This window comes from Prionailurus bengalensis, chromosome B2 (genome assembly GCF_016509475.1).
Source record: "Prionailurus bengalensis isolate Pbe53 chromosome B2, Fcat_Pben_1.1_paternal_pri, whole genome shotgun sequence".
Lineage (NCBI taxonomy): Eukaryota > Metazoa > Chordata > Mammalia > Carnivora > Felidae > Prionailurus > Prionailurus bengalensis.
The window spans coordinates 133,950,106-133,970,824 of record NC_057349.1 but is presented as its reverse complement, the minus strand read 5'-3'; the positions used below and the strand labels follow the sequence as shown (position 1 = coordinate 133,970,824).

Genomic DNA, 20,719 nt, shown 5'->3' with positions numbered 1-20,719 from the left:
CGCCACCCAGGCACCCCGAGAATTTAGATCTTTTAAAGCAAATGTATAGTTTTAAAACAATGACAGAAGTATGTGTGTGCACGTGTATATGTGTGTGTGTGCGTGTGTGTGTGTGTGTGTGTGTGTGTGTGCACGTGCGTGTGTGTCTGTCTCAGGAGGAAATAGTCCTTTCACATCCTATTTTCTTAAGTCCCATAGTTTGCTCATACTTGAAGTCTAGGACGTGATTCCTAGAGGGATGGCCACCTTTTTAGTAGGTTAATGCTTACTCTATTTTTAAAACCTTTGAGGAGATACTAAAATGTCCCATTTCTACAAGAAAAGAACATTTATATTATATCTAATCTAAATCCCCTCCAGCTGCAATTTAACTTCATTTCCTTTTATTCTGTCCTCAGTAGAGATTAAAACAAAATAAAACAAAACACTCTTCAGTACATCCTGAAGAGTTGTTGTTTAATCATCCTTCATATACTTGGAGACAGTGATTGAGTTCTTTTCTGCTTCTTCTCGGAGATGAATCTTTACCATTTTTCACCCATGGGATCTATTTTAAAAACCCCATAATCATTTTGTTGTTTCCCTATGGATTCTCTCCATAAGCCTCTGTAGTTGTCCAAATCTCTGTGACTGATCACAGTTGCTGCTGCAAGGAAATAATTTAATAATATATATAGGTTCCCAGTTTATAAGTGTGAGCTCCGGTATACCAGATGCCCAGACTCTGTTGACAAAACTGTTCATCGCTTCCCCATTTACTGTGGATTTGGGCTCACATCTCCACCCTATAATTCTCTCTGGAGAACTCTCCGTGGTCGACAGGACTCATTTCCCAGAGGTAGCTAGAAGGCTGCCTCCTCCTCCCCAATCAGCTTTAAGCCTCTCTTTCTCTGGCAGGACAACTTTACAAGGCAATTCACCTTCCAGGGCTCCCTACTCCCTAGGGGATGGTTCTGAAGCTAGATTTCTCCTAAAATCGCATCTCTGCCCAGATTTTTCCTCTGGCTCTTCTGCTACCTTCCCTCACTTAGTGGCAGTCAAGTCAGCAACAAACATTGAGCCCCCCCCCCACTTTTTTTTTTTAATAAACCCCAAAGACTTTATTTAGGACTTTCACACAGATATGACCTTATGGAACCAGCCACATGTTTTCCAGATGGATAAATATGTAATATTTAGTAACTGGATCAAGTTACATGAGTAGCCTTTTGTACTGATAATTATATTTTAGGAAATATGATTATTAAATCATGGTTACAGGTCTCCCTCAATTTCCTATAGATAGTGCTTCCAGGTAAAATGTCAAAGGACATATTTTTCTACGACATAGCTCCATCATGCTGAGCATTATTGTTCCAAAGCAAGAGAGTTCTCTTCTAGCCAAAACTTTAGAACTGAGTTTATTCCCTACCCACCCATCCTCACACACCACAAAAAGTAACCTGATAAATGAATAGCCTGTGGATTCCAAGTATCTCAGAACTATCCCAAGATGTGAACACCCTGAACTTACTTACCAAGAGTTATGTATGCTTTTAAAATTAGCACCTGGGGGGCACCTGGGTGGCTCAGTTGGTTAAGTGTCCAACTTCGGCCCAGGTCATGATCTCACAGTTTACGGGTTTGAGCCCTGCATGGGCTCTGTGCTGATGGCTCAGAGCCTGGAGCCTGCTTCCGATTCTGTGTCTCCCTCTCTCTCTGTCCCTCCCCTGCTCACACTCTGTCTCTCTCCCCTTCAAAAAAAATATATATTTTTTAAAAAAATTAGCACCTGGAAGTTGTATTATATAGAATATGCTAATTACCTAGAGCCCTCCCAATTTTTTTTTTTACTAATAAGCTTGACCTCTCTAAAGCATATGTAGTAAGTATCCACCACAAAACTATTAGAAAATGTTTGAAGTGACGTTAGATTTGATGGAACTATTCAGTTAACAAAATATAAAAACCCTAAGTTAAGCCACTGTCTGTTTAAATTACACATTCAAAAAAATATACAGAGTTGTTTCATAAAGGTCATTCTCTTCAAATGCTGCTTTGCGGCTTACAGTGGTATTTCACATATTAATTCCTTGTAGCCTTTTTCATTTTGATCTCAGTTGGTATCGACAACTGGGATTTTCAGGTGTGTGAATCATGGCTGTGTATAAAACATCCATCAATGAGATCAAATTCATATAAACAAAGCATAACGGACCAACCTGTCTTTGACATTACACAAAATGTTCCCAATACAAGGATGTACCGGGGATACTCCCAGCTCCAAACAGCTCACAGGCAAATTTCTCTCCTAATCCTGGGTTGTCCCCTCAGGGGTAACATTTAGATGTTCTACCCACGGGTCTTAAGGTGTCTGATTGACAGTGAGAGAAACCTACACCCGATGTCCTGAAGGACCATTCTCATCGAGAGGTTCAAGTCAAAGGGTTTTCTTTTAATACCACGACCAAGTAAATTTAGCTCCTTGACCTGGTCATTAAAGAGGCAGATCCTGTCCACAGACTATTATCTGCTCTAAATAACGTCTTGCTTCAAGTGTGCTGTCTCTGGCCAATGAAGCAGCCCATCCAGGCACTAGTAGCTGAAGACATATGCTGCCCTATCGAGGGCAGGCCAAAGGGCTTCCCTGCTACTTCATCGTCTGGCAAAGGACACCCATCTTAGTGTGCAGAATCTCGTAAAGTTTGGAGAACGTCATCGGTTTTGTTCTTCACCAAAACCTGTGCTTCTGGATCGCCTTACAGAAAATATTTTTGACCTCCTGATGGAGCTCTGCCCCGAGATTCGGCAAGGCTGCCCACCTGGGAACAGACGGACGGCACGGCTAAATCCTCCACCCGAATCCACACACTGCCGTGTCACCTTCGCGTGGCATTAACTTCTGATTTCCTTTCCTGTAAACAGTGGCTAGCTGGTAAAATGATTGGCTCAGACAGAGCTTCGAATTAACTTTTCTCTCCAACTTTGAAAATATTCCTTTGCTGCTTTTCAAACTAGAGACATGTGCCACCTAGTCTACGGGCCTCCCACCCTGAACGCACCCGATCTCGCCTGATCTCGGAAGCCAAGCAGGGTCAGGCGTGATTATTACTTGCATGGGAGAAATGTGCTACCTAAAACTGACCATGTTAAGGCCCCTTTTTAGAAAGTTTTTATTTATTTTGAGAGAGAGAGAGAGAGAGAGAGAGAGAGAGAGAGAGAACACGCGTGTGTGCACACATGAGTGGGGGAGGAGCAGAGAGAGAATCCCAAGCAGGCTCCACTGTCCGCGTGGAACCTGACGTGGGACTCGAACCCCCGAACCGTGAGATCATGACCTGAGCCGGAATCAAGAATCAGAACCTCAACCAACTGAGCCACCCAGGCGGCCCAAGGCCACTTTTAATATTTTCTTCTGCTCCAGGAAAACTGGATTAGGTACATCGCATGCAACTCCCTTTCCAAACATAGGTGTGGCCAGACGACTGTAGACATCGTCTGCATTCTCATCTTCATTTTTATGATTAAAAGGGCAAGGCGAGCGGCATTTCTCCCCAGAAGTAAACATCTCGCCTGTCGCGGTAACACTAAATGCAGGTTCGTGTTTCTCACATGCATCTTCTAGGCATCCAGTTGGATATTTCCCCAAATGCCATGCCATGTTCAAGGAACGGAACTGGAAAGAAAATACACGGAGGACTCTGTGTCTCCGCTGGCAGCTGGGCCAGGTGGCCAGAGGGGTGGTGGAGGAGGGAGACCGGGCTGAGTGTGAAAGGGGATCTGCAGCAAGGACAAGGGGTTGGCACCTGTCATCTGTTCCATCGCTGGCCCAGCACTACTTTGGGCCACCAGGGACACTGCAGGCCGAGGTCACCTCCAGGTTTTCGAGTCGACGGAGCAAGAGAAGTCAGCAGATGGGCGTCTGAAGGTGGCCTTGGCCTTCAGGCCTCCTGCTACACCCAGTCCCACCTCCCATTCCTTTCAAGTGCTTTTTCCGCCCCCCCCCCCATAATTGTCTCAGCAATAAATTAATGGTTTTTTTTTTTCTTTTAAACTGTTGAGGCTTAGAGTCAGGTACACTAAACTAAATTGAGGGTTCCTGTCACAGTTTCAAGGTTTCAGGTCTTTAAGATTCTACTTCGTGGTCTAGTCTTAACACATTAAATGGTTCCTTGGTGACTTAAAAGTTTTCGTTTGTTTCTAAACCTGCCGAATTTATCACTGTCTACAACAGCACCAAACCAGCTGATCAAAGTGGAAACCCAAGAGTCCATCAGTCAGTTGGTTTGGCAACAACCAAGTAGGAAATCTCTTAATAACTGTGACCTCAGTAACAAATGCTACCCCAGTCCCCTAAGGGATAATTAGGTTCTTTTAGTGCTCTATTTAACTCTGAGCAAAAAGTGTGTGCCACACTAAACTGTAATTAATATCTACTTAGAAATAAAAGGAAGCAAAAGTTTAAGGTAGACCTAAAGCTTAACTTTTAGGTTATTCAAAGTTTCATTTGTGATAGTCTCTTATGGAACCGACGTTTGCAATGGTTGTCCTATATTAAATTTTACTCGCCTTTTTATTTACTAATTTTTTGTCCTTATTACGTTCTTATCAATCTTTTGATGAGGCTTGTGAATTTTGCAATGGCATTCAGAGAGTCATTTTCCTCGTTAAAGTGGTCCACAGCTCAAAACTATTTGCCATTCATTTATTCGTGTAGTCGCTGAAGATGGAAATCAAAACTTACAACATGGAATGCTTGTATTAAGAGAGTGGAATCAGTATTTTATCCGGTAACACAGGTACCTGATGACCGCCACCAAAGTATCATCAAAACGCTATTTTCATCTATTCCTGTACCCTCTGAGGCACCGGTTTTAGTCCCCTACAGCTGCGATAACAAACTGCCATAGAGCAGGTGGCTTAAAAACAACAGAAATTCCTCATCATTCTGGAGGCTAGAAAGTCCCAGATCAAGGGGATGACAGATTTAATGTGTGGTAAGGACCTGCTTCCTGGCTCACAGATAGCAATGTTCTCACCATGGGTCTTCACATGGGGGAAGGGGTGTGGGAACTCTCTGCGGCCTCTTTTATAAGCTCACTCAGTCTATTCATGAGGACTCCACCCTTAGAACCTAAGTACCCCCAAAGGCTTTACCTCCAAATAACACGGCATTGGGCATGGGAATTTAATATATGGATCTGGGGGTTGTGGTGGGGAGGGCGGACGTAAACATTCAGGCTTCAGCAGTCCCCAAACATTGTTCCATGTCAGGGGGGGGCCAAGGACTCACAAATGTAAACCAAATCATCTATGCTCTTACCCTTGCAAGTGCTTCCTCGATGGTGATCATCTTCTCCTTGACCATCATCATCAGCTGAATCCGTTCCTCATCACTCATTGTTATCTCGCTGGCCACGTAGCCCACATCTTCTCCTAGAGATTGAAGACAGAAGACCGGAATGAAGAAAAAGAGAAAACAGAATGCTAATCCTGAAAGCTCCTCGTTCGTTCCGGGCTAGAGAAGGTCATTCAAGGGCACTGTGTAGCATGGTACGTTACTGGAGCAAGAGAAGCAGTAACGGGCTACTTTCGAATAAGCCAACGAGTCTATCTTATCGAGAAACAGGCTCCGAGAGCCTATGGACGTTACCATAGACACAGACCCCTCAAAATGATCGGAGCCTTTGTGATGGAGGGTCTAGCAGAGGAGTTTTGGAAGAAAGCTGACAGGAAGTCTGGAATAGCAGCGGGGGATGGAGACCTAATTTAAAGACCCGCTTAGAGCCGATAAGCATTCCAAAGCTCCTTTGGCTATGGTCCTCTGTGTCCTTCCATTTCAAATATGAACAAGAGGAAAGTTTTTTGGGGAGGGGAGGGAGGGACCCCTCTTTCACGACACAGAACTTGAAGGTCACAGAGTCAGCGGCAGAACAAGACCTACAGCCCGGTGAGACCCTAGATTCTTCCTAAACTGTGTGACTGTCGTTCCTCACAGGAGAAGCACAAATAAATACAGTCGCAGGGATGCGGCATTTTGGTTCACTGGAGGGAAGGTTATCATATATGTATACATCTGAAAGCCTCGTCATAAATACGCATCCAAACTGGGAGGGAACTCAGCTTGCCACTCAAAACTGAAGGCAGCCAGAACTGCTCGGGGCCATCCTCGCTAGGATCCTTCCAAAGTGCTTTCCCGCAAAGCCAACGGATGGCCGCTGCCTGTAATATACATGAGCCACGTTGGCTTGTGTGCTTTTGGTCAGCGTGTGAGGCTGTAATGCACAGACTGGGAACAAGCCCACACTCCGGTCGCTCATCTTTCCCCTGCCCGCTCTTTCTTACGCATACTTTGCCAGCTTCGGTGTCACTAGGATGCTGGGCTATGGCTACATTTGCCCTTGGTCTAGAGGGACAGTACAAGAGTCCGGCTGCAGATCGGCAGGAACCCGCTGCAGTCGGGGCAACCCTGGAATTCACGTTCCCCCGGGGTTTCCCTATCTCATTTCCATTTTGTAATCAATCAGTCCAGAAATACCACTCACGCTCCCTTCGCCACTCATCTACTTGTCCGGAAGAATAATAGCGTGTGCCGGGTGAGGAGACAAGCCTGCTGGTTTGATTCATTTTACTATCTGCGTCGCCTCCGATGGTGGAGGGGGCGATGGGGAGCTGGCTGGATTTGTTTTTGTTTTTGTGTGTGTGTGTTTTTTGAAATCCACACGCGCCAGCAAACTATTGGCTTCCTCCCTCCCCCCATCCCTTTCTCGCTCTCTTTTTCCTTTCCTTTCTTTCTAAATAAGACTTTGTTGGGATCCAAGGCTTACTCTGCATCCCAAGTGATCCTGGGTGCGTACCAAAAGGAAACACTGGCAATGTCGAAGCGTCCTAGCTTTATGGCAGGACAACGGAAATGGCCCCACCGAACGTTGCCGAGGACCCAGGTGCGCTAACCGGTGTACGTGCTGTCCCTGTCCGCTTTTCTCATTTCCGTGTGTCCCAATGACTGGGGGAGCATTCTGAACAGGGTAGGACGCTACGACTTTGTAAAAGAAAACAAACAGTGTCACTGGTGAGCAACTGAAAGTTTTCATCTCATGATAACCTCATTCGGCTGGACCGGAATCCAGAAGTGGCTTTGTTTTCTGTTTCTGTTCCCCCTCTGAATACTGGGGAAACATAAATTACATAATGGGGCCGCAAAGGGCCGACATATTTACTTACTATATAAACAACAACAAAGACACGGCCAAGAGGAGGGCAGGACTCCCTGCACAAAGCCGCCCAGGCAAATTCCCATGATGTCAGACCGTTAGAGTTTCCCAACCCCGTAACTGTCCCTGCCACAGAGAAGCGTCGCAAGTTCAGAAGACTGCAAAGGCCCCAAGTGGCAGGACTGGGTGGGGGGGTGGGTCCAACCCTAACAAATGCTATGGCTTTCTAGACCCTTTTAGGATAGATCTTGGTGGGTCAAGATCTCCTTGAGGTTGGCGCGACCGAGAACACAAAAGATTTGGTCTTTGCCGTCAGACCTATGAAAAGGAAGACTGGCCAGACTCTTCTCATCCTATTTTCTTTGATTTAAAAAACAAACAAAAAAACACCACTGGGGTGAAGTCTTAAAGTAATGAAGGCAATGTCAGAGAAGTTGAAGACTTTACGAGCCCAGGCAAAGAGTCACTGACACTCTAGCGTGCAGTTAGACCAGTGGCACAGGGCTTCCCTGCACTTGAGAGCTAAAGGGACCTACTGTCCGTCAGCTGTAACAGTACCTTTTGAAGTCTGTCTCATTATTCCTTTCTGGTTCTTTCGGAAGTTCTGCCAGAAATACTTATTTTTCTTCTTCCAATCTCCTTTTCCTTTAAAAACAAAAGTGGGGGGGGGGGGGAGGCACAAGCAATAAATTCATTAATAACAAAAGTAGCCTCTTCTTTAGAATTCAAAGCTTATAAGAATACTTTGATTTCACAAAAAGACAGTTTTTCTCTTTTAGTTTGTGAAAGACTTGGAAATGCCTAAAAAGTTGTTTAAAAGAAATGCAAATTTCCTAGCAGCGAGTAATGGTGCAGTGGGGCTAAGATGAGAAATAAAGAAACATCAAAAAGGCAGGCCAAACACACATTCTTATATTCGCTTTGATGTTGTCTCACTAGGATGTCTAATTCTGCCTCGTCTTGGCTTGTGGTAGATTCTCCCCCTCTGGTCTCAGCCACAATTATTTCGACCCGACCACAAATAGGATGCTTTAAGAAGTTAACTTTGTTTTGCCGTTATCCCTGGTGTGGATCCCCATCTTGACTTCGTTCTGTTATTCCAGATTTAATGAAGAGAACAGAATGGTTGGCATGTCCCGTGGGCATTAGTCAACAGAGCTGGTCCCATGGGCCTGTGGGGTTGACCTGCATGCCTTCTCTAGGGTGTGGAGTGCTGGTGGGCGCAGCCGTGGTGTGGGCGGGACGGGAGAGGAGACTCCCACCCCTCTGGCATTCGGGCTACTTGGTGACCTACTGTCTGCAGCTACCCAGGGTTCCATGACAAGAAAAGCAGACTGCGATCCTGCTGTGACCTCTCCCAAATGAGACCCCTCTCCTCCCTCCCCTCCCCCCCAACCCCCGACGGTTCTGGGAATAGTCTCACTTGTCTTAACAACAATGTCACTGCCGTGGCCAGACATCTGCAGTGTTTGGTAGGGTTCTGATTGTCACTGATACAGAATACCTTTGAAAAGGCAAAAGGAAAGGAAGCGAGCACATAAAAAGAATAGAGTGGGTCTTTATTTAAAAATGAAAACGAAGGAGCAGCTCTCACGTAGACGTGGCACGCTCAAAGCAGAGGCTTTGTCACTGTCACCATTTGGTGACTGGTTGCTCTGCGGCCACTGGAAACAGGACCCAGCGGGGTCATGCGCTGTTGGGTCTCCACAGTCTAGACTGGTGGTGCCAGGCGATATGGCACAAAACAGACGTGTGGAAACCCGTGTCCACAGGGCTCCCGGGCTAGAAAAGGGATCATGTGTCACAACAAGATGCCCTCATTTAAGTTCCGATACACCCTGGAGCTACAGGATAAAACCCATGCCAGCTAGGCCGAGACTTCCTATGTACTCACAATCTTGAAAGTGACCTTGATGGCACCTGCTGTCTCTGGCTAAACACTGCAGCAAATAACAGCCACGCAGGGTTAAAGCAGAGGTAGGATTATCACTAAGGCAACCTTTCTCTAGGGCAATTAGGGATTATAATGTATTTCTTTTACCGGAAGGTATACTCCCCCCCCCCCACCTTCCTCTATTTTAATGCTTCCAAAATGGAGGTACAAATTAAAAAATAAATAATAGCTAACATTTATTGAGCACTTACCGTACCCAGGCACTTTGCTAGCTAATGGTTTATTTCATTTGATACGTACAAGGAACATGATGTATTATTGTTTTCCATTTAGTGGATGAGAAAACCAAGGCTTCAGGAGGCAAGAGACTTGCCCAAGGCCATAACCACTGAGTTGGAAAGGTCATGATTCAAATCCAAATCGAAACCTGATCTGAGCACTTCTGCTCCTGATCACAATCGCCCTTACCAGGCTCACTCTGACCCAAACAGAAAAGGTGTTACTAAATCAAGACTGGATTTTATAATCAAGGAAATATAAGACATGTAACACCTTAATTGTGCATAATATTTGATTCAGAAGTTCCAAATCAGAGAATTCATCCTAGGGACATGATCAGGGATAGGTTCACGGAATTTTAGGATAGTATCAATTCTCTGAGAGCAAAAATTAGAAGCAACTTAAACGTCCAGCAAAGAAGCGATGGTTGATTGAATTATGGCTCATCCAATATGACGGAATATTATACAGATTTAAATTTTTTTACTGCAAAGAATATTCAATCAACGTGGGAAAACGCTCAGGACCTATTCAATACAAAAAAATTATAATATGTAGAGTATGATCCCAATTATGTTTAAAAGAAAGCCCACACAAATACAGGGCAAAAAAAAAAAAAAAGAAAGGAAAGGTAGGCATCGAAATCTTAACAGTGTTTCTTTCTGGGTGGAAAGATTCTTTGTGGTTTTTGTTTTTTCACCATTTGTATGTTCTATAAAGTATTAAAATTCTTTTAAGTCATTAAACCAAGAAAAGGAGTACTGACCTACAGAGCCGTCTTCTGAGTTTGACTTAGGAAGAGTGCTCCTAGAAAAAGAAAAAAAGAAAGTCTGATTACCAGGGAGCCTTGTGTTGGTGTGAGAACTGAAAACCCTCCCAATTCGTCTGACCCAGCATCAACACCACCAGCAGAGCCAGGGGAATTCTGATAGGGTGTTTATCACTGCCCTTATCTAGCCAGCTGCTGCTTTTCTAGAAACACACTCATGACCATTGGTCAACATGTAGTGAAGATTCACTCCAGGGTAAGACCTCCATTGAATGAAGGGAATGGATTTTACTAGATGATCACTGGATAATCCACTTGTGTGAACTATGAACTACACGTTAGGTTATCACCATCGAGAAGTCTCTTGTGTAAGTGGGGAAGACAAAGCAAATAATAATAAAAATCAAGACCCACACCATATGCCAGCAGGTGAGTAAAGTGGTCAGCTGTAGGAGGAATGTAGGAGATCAGATGCTCCAAACAAAAGTTGGGGGGGGAAACAGTGCGTAGTTTCTGCAGTTGGTTTCTGACAATTCGCAAGCACGCTCTCCACCTTGCTAGATCTTTCTATGTTCGAAGAGAAGCCAGGAAATCTGCTTTTTTTTTTTTTTTTTAAAGGCGGGGGAGAGCTCCACATTTTCCAGTGATGGCAAATAATTCAATGTTTGTAAAAATGTGTCCAAGTTAATCAATACATGTCTGGGCACCAAATTTGGCCCACACCCCACCCTACCCTGGCTGCCCGTTTGTGACCGCGGATACAGACAAAAGCCAAAATACCTTGAAACATGAACGCGGCCCCAAACCAACCCATTAAGCATTTCTCTTGCAAACACATGGACAGACACCAACTTAAAGCAAGAAGGGAAGAAATCAAAGAAAGGTAACATGGGTTCTCTCAAAAAGGTCAGAGTAGAGGTGGAGCGCAGTCTTTCATTAAGTGGGTCCGAAGCCTAGAGGTAAGTGAGTTCAGTGTCCACTTGCTGACAGGGAAAACCAGGAAGAAGGAACCTGCCTCCGCACAGAAGCACAGCTTCTCAGGGGTTAATACCTGAATCTTCCCAATACAAGTTCCTCTGCCAGGGAGGAAGGTGGGGGCATCTGACAAAACTCTCCTGGATGTGAGAATGCATGGGAAGACCGAGGTCGGGAGTCTAGAACCGTGTTACCCTGAAGAGGTCAGAGGAAGAGAAGCAGAATAGGCAAATGGCGATCTGCTGCCCGCCTTACAGGTGAAACGACCTCTCGAATTGAAGGTGACCAGAGAGGGCAGGACGGGCCTTTCTGTCACGCAGCGTCACCTGTGATGGGCCATCTCTCTTTAGAGCAGGTGCATGGATACTAGCTGACCGCTGGCTGCCAGGTGAGCACAGAGGCTCAGGCCCCACCAATCCCTTCAAACCCTCAATGAGAGAAGAGAACTGTTTCCGACTAGCACACGAATCTAACAAACCTCTCCTATCGATGAGGGGAGGGCGGGGGGTGCTAAGAACAGAAGTAGGGGAGGCATCCTCTCATTTGCTGAGGACCAGAGCTCGGTCTGAAGTCATGATTTCCCCTTACTGAGGTGCTGTGAACACAGAAAATAAGGAAAATCTACCTCATCATCGAATTGCACCAGGATTTAGCCCCAAGGACCTACTTACTCTCTGCCCTCCCATCCACACAAAAATGAAAATGACTGAAGATATTTAAAAAGCCATTTCAGTTTTTAATTCATTCAGCAAAAAGGTACTGAATGCTATTACAGGTAAGGTATATGGATGATAACGAAGAAATGGGACTCTCGATGTAGGGAGGGCGACAAAATGTCAACAAATGAGAAGTACTTGCAAAGGAGAAGGAACAGCAGGAGGAAGGGGAAGGGAGGGCAGGGGTGCAGAAGGAGGAAGAAAAGAAGAAGGAACCGAAGCAGTACAATCAAAGCGCTCAGAGCCACAGAATTACAGGCAAGGCACGATGGCAGCTGAAGAACAAACTATAGACAGTTGGCCAGTTGGCTGGGGATTAAGGCTGAAAACCTTCCTAAAGAAATAATATTTGAGCTAAAGTTTGGGTTCTTAAGTTTTGTGGGTTTTTTTTTTTTTTTTTACTCTCGCATTTTGAGCTCAAAGTCATGGTAATACACATCAGTCCACCTTACCTCAACTGGTCATGACCTTCCAGCACAGCCATCTACGACTTTTGTCTGCTGCATACAGCAAAGAGAGCACCACCTTTATTTTTAAACTCACTCACTCTAAGGACTAGGAGAGTCTTGACCTAATTGTTAAGGATCAAAGATATCAAATATCCCCAGCTCTTGATCAACTGCTTAACTATGTAATAAACTATAAATATGTGAACTTTTGCTTTTTTCTAGAAGAAATCTTTTCGTGGGGAAAATGGCCTCAAGAAACATTGCTTTTCTTTAGTCCTTTGCTGATTTAGAATAATATACCCTTACTGAGTTGTAAGGAATTTTATTGAATTAAAGGGTTTTTTTAAGTTTATTTATTTATTTTGGGAGAAAGAGTGTGGGAAAGGGGGGGGGGGGTGGGCAGAGAGAGAGGGAGAGAGAGAGTCCCAAGCAGGTTCAGCACTGTCAGCGCAGAGCCCAGTGTAGGGCTTGATCCCACAAACCATGAGATCATGACCAGAGCAGAAATCAAGAGTCAGACGGTTCATCACTCAGCCCCCAGAAGTGGCCCGAGGTTCCACCAGCTGGTGAGAGGCCAACAGGGTCATCCCCAGTCACTGGCAACCCAGTTGTCTTTCTCCCAGATGGTGGGCTCTTCCTCTCTGGATAAAATGTATGTAAAATGGACTCTATCCTATTATTTAAAAAAACGCAAACGCTAACTTCTATTTTCCAACCCATTTTTCATTCTTCCTGCAAAATAAGAACGTCTTCTACTATAAAAATACTCAAGGACCCACACTGCCTAAAAAGAGAAGTTCTCACTACCACGCAGCTATCACAAGATATAAATGTGCTTTCCTCTATAAAATTCTAGCTTATAATTTTTTATTTTTATCCACTCTCTTCAATTCATGACACATATTTCAAATTTATCCTCAGGTGCTAGGAATTTATCCAAGGGATACAGGAGTACTGATGCATAGGGCCACTTGTACCCCAATGTTCATAGCAGCACTCTCAACAATAGCCAAATTATGGAAAGAGCCTAAATGTCCATCAACTGATGAATGGATAAAGAAATTGTGGTTTATATACACAATGGAATATTACGTGGCAATGAGAAAAAATGAAATATGGCCTTTTGTAGCAACGTGGATGGAACTGGAGAGTGTGATGCTAAGTGAAATAAGCCATACAGAGAAAGACAGATACCATATGGTTTCACTCTTATGTGGATCCTGAGAAACTTAACAGGAACCCATGGGGGAGGGGAAGGAAAAAAAAAAAAAGAGGTTAGAGTGCGAGAGAGCCAAAGCATAAGAGACTGTTAAAAACTGAGAACAAACTGAGGGTTGATGGGGGGTGGGAGGGAGGGAGGAGAGGGTGGGTGATGGGTATTGAGGAGGGCACCTTTTGGGATAAGCACTGGGTGTTGTATGGAAACCAATTTGTCAATAAATTTCATATTAAAATAATAATAATAATAATAAACTTTGGTAACAGATGGTAAAAATAAAATAAAATAAAATAAAATAAAATAAAATAAAATAAAATAAAATAAAATAAAATAAAAAAATAAAATAAAATTTATCCTCAGGTTTGCCTTCTCTTCGTTAACGTGTTTCCACTAGTGATTGCGTGCATTTCCCCACATGGCCAGCAGATGGCACTGCAGCTCCTCTATTCATCTTGCGGTGACAAACGGGGATTTTTATTTTTAACGTTCCGCGAGTTCACAATCTAGACACTGGCCAAAGAACAGCAAGCCAGTGTTTCATAAGTGTGAGGCTCCCCAACTCATCAATGTGCAGAGGGGGAAAACGACATCGTATGAAGTTTAATTTGGACGCAGTGAATTGTCCCTGCAAAGAGAGGCTTGGCAGAGCAGGTGATGCGAAATGCCATCTTTCTCCCTGAGACGGATTATAAAATCTATCCAGCAGGAGCAAAAACCCATGATGTAACCAAATTCCAAATTTGGATGGCAGCAGGTGGAAAGGGTCATTTGCTGATCTCCTGGTGGAAGAAATTAATGCTCAGAAGTCAGTTCCAAAGAGGCCTCCTCACCGCACCTCCTTCTTGCGGCCAGACGCCACAGGCCTGGGACCCACAGGCTGGAAGCAGGTTCGTCAGCCCTTTTCTATCCATCACTTTCACTGTCAACAGGGTAAAAGGGATGGGAACCTCAGCGTGGGTTTCTGGGTTTCGATGATGAGGACGCAATAATTAGCATCCCTCTGCGCTCTGAACATCTACTTAAGCATTGAATAATTCGAGTTTCGCATTTAGTCGTTGAACTCGATCTTAGAAGTACCTTTACGTCAATAACTATTAGACCCCAGTGTAAATATTTTTCCTCACGATCCCTAAGCTACTTTAGCCCTCTCTGAACTCACGTTCACTTAAGAAAATTCAATAAACGACTTATGAATGAGATAAAAAAGAAAATAAGGGACAGCATCCCTGAACTTAACCAATTCCTTTCATCCTATCTCAATCTTTAGCAAATTCTTTGTTACCATGCGTCGTTCCTTTCTTTTCACCCACTCACTCATTCATTCTTTCTTTCCTTCAATACACATTCATCCAACTCCCATTATGAGGCTGGCATCCTCTGAGGCATTGAGAATGTAGCACTAAGTAAGGCAGGTTAAGATCTCTGTTCTCTTAGAGCTCAGGATGGGCGAGAAGCGAGGTGGGCGGTGTAGATCAAGAAGGGGGGAGAATGTTCGATGGGATGGACAGAGAAGTCTTCTCTCAAGAGGGGAGAGGTGAACAGAGACCCTAAATGATGAGCTGGCATGACATGTGCCCCACCCCCGTGGGGAAGGCTGGGTAGGGAGAGAACAGGGGAAGAAAGCAAGAGGTCTCCTCTCACACAGGAAGTTTGAGGTGTTTCTTCAACATCCCCGTGGAGATACTAAAGACACAGTTGGGTACGTGCGTCTAGAGTTCACGGGCATTGCTGAGGACTGGAGATCAGGATTTGGAAATCACTTGCACATTTAAAGCCAGAAGACCAGCTGAACACAATGAAGAGAAGTGGCAGGAGGCCTGGGCTCAAGGGCAACCCAGTCCTCGAGGTCAGGGAAAGAAGGTGAAGCAGGCAGCGGGACTTAGGAGAAGGAGTCCGTGCGGGGAAGGAAAACCGGGAACACGCTTTCACCCTACCCGGCTGAAATAACATTAAAATCGGTTTTACGCAAGCTATATTGCTGCCTCAGGTGCCAGACAGGGTAAATTCTAGGTTGCTCTGTTTTCTTTTCTCTGGAGTCTGTGGCTTTACAGTAGAGCCCTCCAGGTGGCCACAGACAAGGAGCAACAGGACAAAGGTCCAAAGGAGATTCTTTACATTTGTGTGGAATTCTACCTCTTAAAGAAAACACTCTTATCACCAACCCGATCGCCCATCCCGAGACTACAGAGCGATAATCCGGATAAGGGCACAGAGCCAGGCAGGGACCTAAGTGGGTTTAGAAACCACATCTCTGACTCCAGAGTCCAGCGCCCCACGCACATCACCCTATCGTTTCTCGTTTACACAACAGAAATTCGTATTACGTTACATGCGTCCTAACCCTGTTGCTGGGTGAGTTACTAAAATGATAGGCTCAGAAGAACCGGGGAAGACAGAGCACGTTTTCAACACCAAATGTGAACGTGGCCTATGAGTTTCTTAGAACCAAGTATTTCAAGAGCAGGATCGGGTTATGCTGCTCGTGCAGACTCTGTCTGCGAGTTGACAGGAAAGAGGCCACGTACTTTGGCTCAGGCTCATTTTTCTTCTTATGTCCATTTACATAAATAGTCTCAGGTACCTCTAGGCAAAGGCAACTCCGTCTCTTTGCAACATACTGACTCCCGCACGCAAGCAAAGTGTAACAAATGCCCAAACATAAAAAAGAGTTCCCAAAATAGACCTCATGTTTTTGTTTTGATGGGCTGTCCAGAAAACTTCATTATGAGAGAGAGAGAGAGAGAGAGAGAAAGAGAGAGAGAGAGAGAGAGAGAAGCAATAACCTAATTTCTAAGAATGGAACATGTGTTATACGTTACTGGAAAACCTATACTTAAGAGATTTTTAAGTTTCCTTTATCTTGAGTCTCCGGAAATTCACTTCTTCATTAGTTTCTTTCCTGCTGAATTTTGAATCAGGGCTCTTGCTGTGTCTGGGTCCCTTCCTGCATCATCCCAGGCCTGCCAAGGCGGTCCCCAATGCCAGTAGCATTTGCCTCAAGACGCAGAAAAGGGACGGAGACATCTGTGCTATGGAATTGTGCGTGGGAGTGGGAGGGGAAAAGAAGCTGAAAGGGTTGAGGAGCTTTAGAGTAGTTGATTTTTTCTTACGTGTTCATGGGTTTCTTATATGCTGATTATTTCTTCTCAGTTGATATGCCTTCCTTAAATATGACTAACTACTTATATTCACATTTTGCTTATTTCGTAACAAATCATTTTGTAGAAAATAGGTAATTCCTTAAATTTGGTTATTTCTTATTATTCTTTGGATATCGAAGATATTTTTCATCATAGGAGCATATCTCCCCTATTTCATAAAAACACGTATAAAACAAATGTCTGTTTACGCTATCTACTGTCTGCTATAAAAATTCAAGGGTCAGCCATGGGACCCCATGGGACCAGGGCCAGGGCAGGAGGGACACAGGGGTCCACCGTGCTAGAGCTGCTCCCTCTCAGCGCCAGGCAGGTTTAAGGAGGAAGGGGTCTCTCTTCCTTCACCCTAGATCTGGCCCTTCCCTGCCAACAGCTGCTGGCACATAATAGAACTTAACTTGCAAACTTACTGGCTAGGATTGAAAGTAATTCTGTTGCTCAAATCTGGTGTATTTTTTGAGCTCCAAGATTATTTAGTATCAATGACAACGTTGGTGACACTTTGTCACCCTGGTCAAAACACTCCATGCCTACAGGCCTTTTCTTTCATTTCAGCCTATTCCCAGTCTCTCCTTCTGGCTTTTGTTGCAAGGTCACCTTCGTAAATGATCAAGGCAGGTGTCGGAAGGACCAAATCCAAGGCAACGGCCTGACACAGCCCACGCTCAGCACTCACACACTCAGAGTCAGGCACACCCGTGACAGTGCGGTCACAAATCTAAGCCATGCCTTCCCTCTCATGTCAGGTAGTGATGATAAAATCAGTACCTACCTTAACGGGCTGTTAGAATCACATGAACTTGGCAACTGGTAAGACCCCAGTCAGGGTGACCTCTTATAACTATCACCGGATCCCAAAGGATGAACGCTCTCGGTCTCTGCCCAGAGCCCTGCCACCCTCATTCCACCAACGACGGCCACTAGGCCCTGTGCTCGGCCTAGTTTCTATATTGCCACAGTTCCTCCTTTTAATTTTTTTTTTTAGCATTAACTTCCCTCAAATAATCCAGATGGCCGTAACAATTCCTCTTCTCAACTGCACTCGGTACGAGCAATTCACATTTTCTCACATCCATTGTTTTTCTCACACTGACTGAATATGATGTCAGTGGGTCTTCATCCACATTGTCCAGCATCATAATATTCCCATTTGCTGATCACCTATTGTCCTCCTTAAACAGTAAGATCTGTACCGATTTAGATTCTTGCATACGGCAAAGGGTACACGAAATAATTTTTTGATGACGTTGAAGAGATGTTCAGTATGGATGTATACACCACAGGAAATGGTTTGGACCCACCCATCGGGTGATACCAACTCTCCCAAAGAAATGGCAGTGATGTGTGGATATATGATCTCCAAACAACAGTACCATCCGATGTTTATTTCCAATTTGAAGAGGACCTCTTACCCTACCGATCGAGCGCTTGAAAAGTTCTTTTTTTTCAACGTTTATTTATTTTTGGGGGGGACAGAGAGAGACAGAGCATGAACGGGCGAGGGGCAGAGAGAGAGGGAGACACACAATCGGAAACAGGCTCCAGGCTCTGAGCCATCAGCCCAGAGCCCGACGCGGGGCTCAAACTCACGGACCGCGAGATCGTGACCTGGCTGAAGTCGGACGCTTAACCGACTGCGCCACCCAGGCGCCCCACGCTTGAAAAGTTCTGAAAGGCCATTTAAAAGGTTTGATACTTCCAGCCATGAGTTTTGACATTTTCAACTTTTTTCTGCCCTACCCCCCTTTTTAAATGATATCTTTGGTGGAAAATTACCATCCGAATCACTGTAGGTGACCCTAGTCATTATATAGGAGAGGTTTCCAAAGGGGATCTTATTCAGAAAAATAAGAGAGACACAGTCAATCTAGGTACGCAACAACAATCTAACAACAATAGCAACAATCATTTTTGCTATGCTTCAATCCCCTGCTAATGACATCAGGTACATGGGAGTTCTAGGTATCCACACGTGATCTTTTCTACTGCAAATCAAGCCTATCTCTCTCTCTTTAACATTAATTTCCCCCAAATAGCTAGGATGGACATAGTGACTCCTGTTCTACTTTTCGATTACACTTTACAAAAGCAACCCATGTTTTTCTTAGAACAGCACTCATGCACGCACGCACATACACACACCAGCGATTGAATATGATGCCAAGGTAGAGGTGGGCAGACGGGAACATTTTCTACAGCCCACTACCCCCGCCCAGACAGCTACCTAACACCATGGCTCATGATGTGGGGTTCTAGAGCCCAACCTCCCGTGTTCAAAGCCCAGCCCTACCATTTACCAACCAGTAACTCGACAGATTACTTTGCCTCAGTGAATCCCAGTTTCCTGCCATGCAAAAGGGATACAATATTACCTATCACGTACGTTTTCTGGAGATTTCGGTGAACTGTAACTTGTATGGTATTTAGAACACGTTTGTACATGTGAAGCGTCACTAACAAGATGCTAGCGGTTAGGACTGCGGGTCTTTTCCTCCAGCCAGCTCTCCCTGTGGAGTCAAGTTTCTCTCGGTCCTTCTCAGAGAGCACTTCAGCTTTCTGACATGTGAGGGGCTGGTTCCCTGGCACCTCAGCGGTGGCCAACAGGCTTTCCAGGCCACGAACAGCCTCCACCCTTCTCGAGTCTGAAAATCCGTCACAAAGGTAGACTGAAAGAGATCCGTGTTCCTTCATCCGTGGCATGGTAACTTGCACCAGAAGCGAATGATGCAGGACACCCGCAGAAATTTAAGTCCCATGCCTAAAAATGAGCCAAATGTCATCCCCCCGCCCCATGGTGGAGGGCCACGACCTGGGTGTTTCTCAGCTACAACCTTTCTCGGGCCGGGACTATACAACGGGCAGAGTGTAGAGCTGCACAAGCCCGCAGATGTGGGCTCAGGGCAGGGCGAAGGAGACACAGGAAAGCATAGCGTCACCTTCCAAGATTTCCGAAACCCTCCCAGTGGGTCTCTTCTCCATCTGGGCCATGTTATTCTTCGCTTGGCACTTCATGGGCCCGGCCTGTCCAAGAAGCTGATACAAACGTGCTGTGGGGATGGCAGCTTTGATGTTGTAACACTACTGAAAGTAACCATGTATATTCCAGCCTTGAGAAGTGACAAATGCCTTCCCAAGTCCTGAACACTTAGTAACTAATCAGAATATTCCTATGACACACCAACCACATGGTGTATGATACTATTTTTTTATGCAAGTTCAGTACGTTTACATAAGTTCGGGGAGTTCAGTAACTGCCCATTCTCATATAAAAACAACCAACAATGATTTTCTTTGCTTGGTATCTACTGTTTGGCGTGGATAATGAAGCCCTCTGCAGCTTGATAAGGGAAATGAATACAACATGGTCCGTACCTTCCAGGCGTTTACAACATCATGAGGTGCTTTATATTGACGGGTTGTAAGAAAATAGCTGGGGTGCCCGGGTGGAGCAGTCAGTCGGGTGTCCTATTCTTGAGTTAGGCTCAAGGACGTCATCTCACGGTTCATGAGATCGAGCCCCGCACTGGGCTCCATGCTGACAGCATGGAGCCTCCTTGGGATTCTCTCTCTCCCTCTCCGCCCTTCCTCTGCTCGCATGTGCATGCGCGCATACATACTCCCTCTCAAAATAAACTTTAAAAACAGAAAAAAAGACCAGCTGAATGAGTGACTATAGCTGGCAGGACTAGCTGTCTCCCATTTCAATATCCCCCTTTCTTAAGAGAACCAAGATTTGGTTTGGGCGGCAGGATACCCTGTTAAGACACTCACTTCCCCATACACCCCCTCGGAGGCTAAGTGTCAGTGGCCAGATGCTTCCTTGAGCAGCTGTACCAGCCTTGAAGCACCCACCTCTGGCCTCCTTGCTCTATGAAAAAATATGCCCCCATTTGCCTGAACTCCGCAGTCAGGTTCGGTTACGTACGACTGAATACAATCCTAACGCATTCAGTGGTTAAGAACTAAAAATAACCAACTTCTACAAAGCATTGGTCTGGGTTTACCAAGCACGTTCATATAGATCTCACTGTATGTCGGGCTCACGGAGACCCTGAAACAGCCCCATT

General features: G+C 45.0%; 1 protein-coding gene across 7 annotated transcripts in view; it reads right to left on the bottom strand.

Annotated features, from left to right (window-relative positions):
- The window catches only part of SASH1 (SAM and SH3 domain containing 1), a 335,600-nt gene that overhangs the window by 75,362 nt on the left and 239,519 nt on the right, over positions 1–20,719 (bottom strand). For all 7 annotated transcript variants that reach the window (XM_043592565.1, XM_043592562.1, XM_043592563.1 and 4 more), the window contains exons 5-7: positions 10,133–10,173; positions 7,752–7,838; positions 5,303–5,415 (exon numbers count right to left, since the gene is read on the bottom strand). In XM_043592565.1, the coding sequence (XP_043448500.1) occupies positions 5,303–5,415; positions 7,752–7,838; positions 10,133–10,173 (241 nt within the window). The remainder of the gene's footprint in view (positions 1–5,302; positions 5,416–7,751; positions 7,839–10,132; positions 10,174–20,719) is intronic.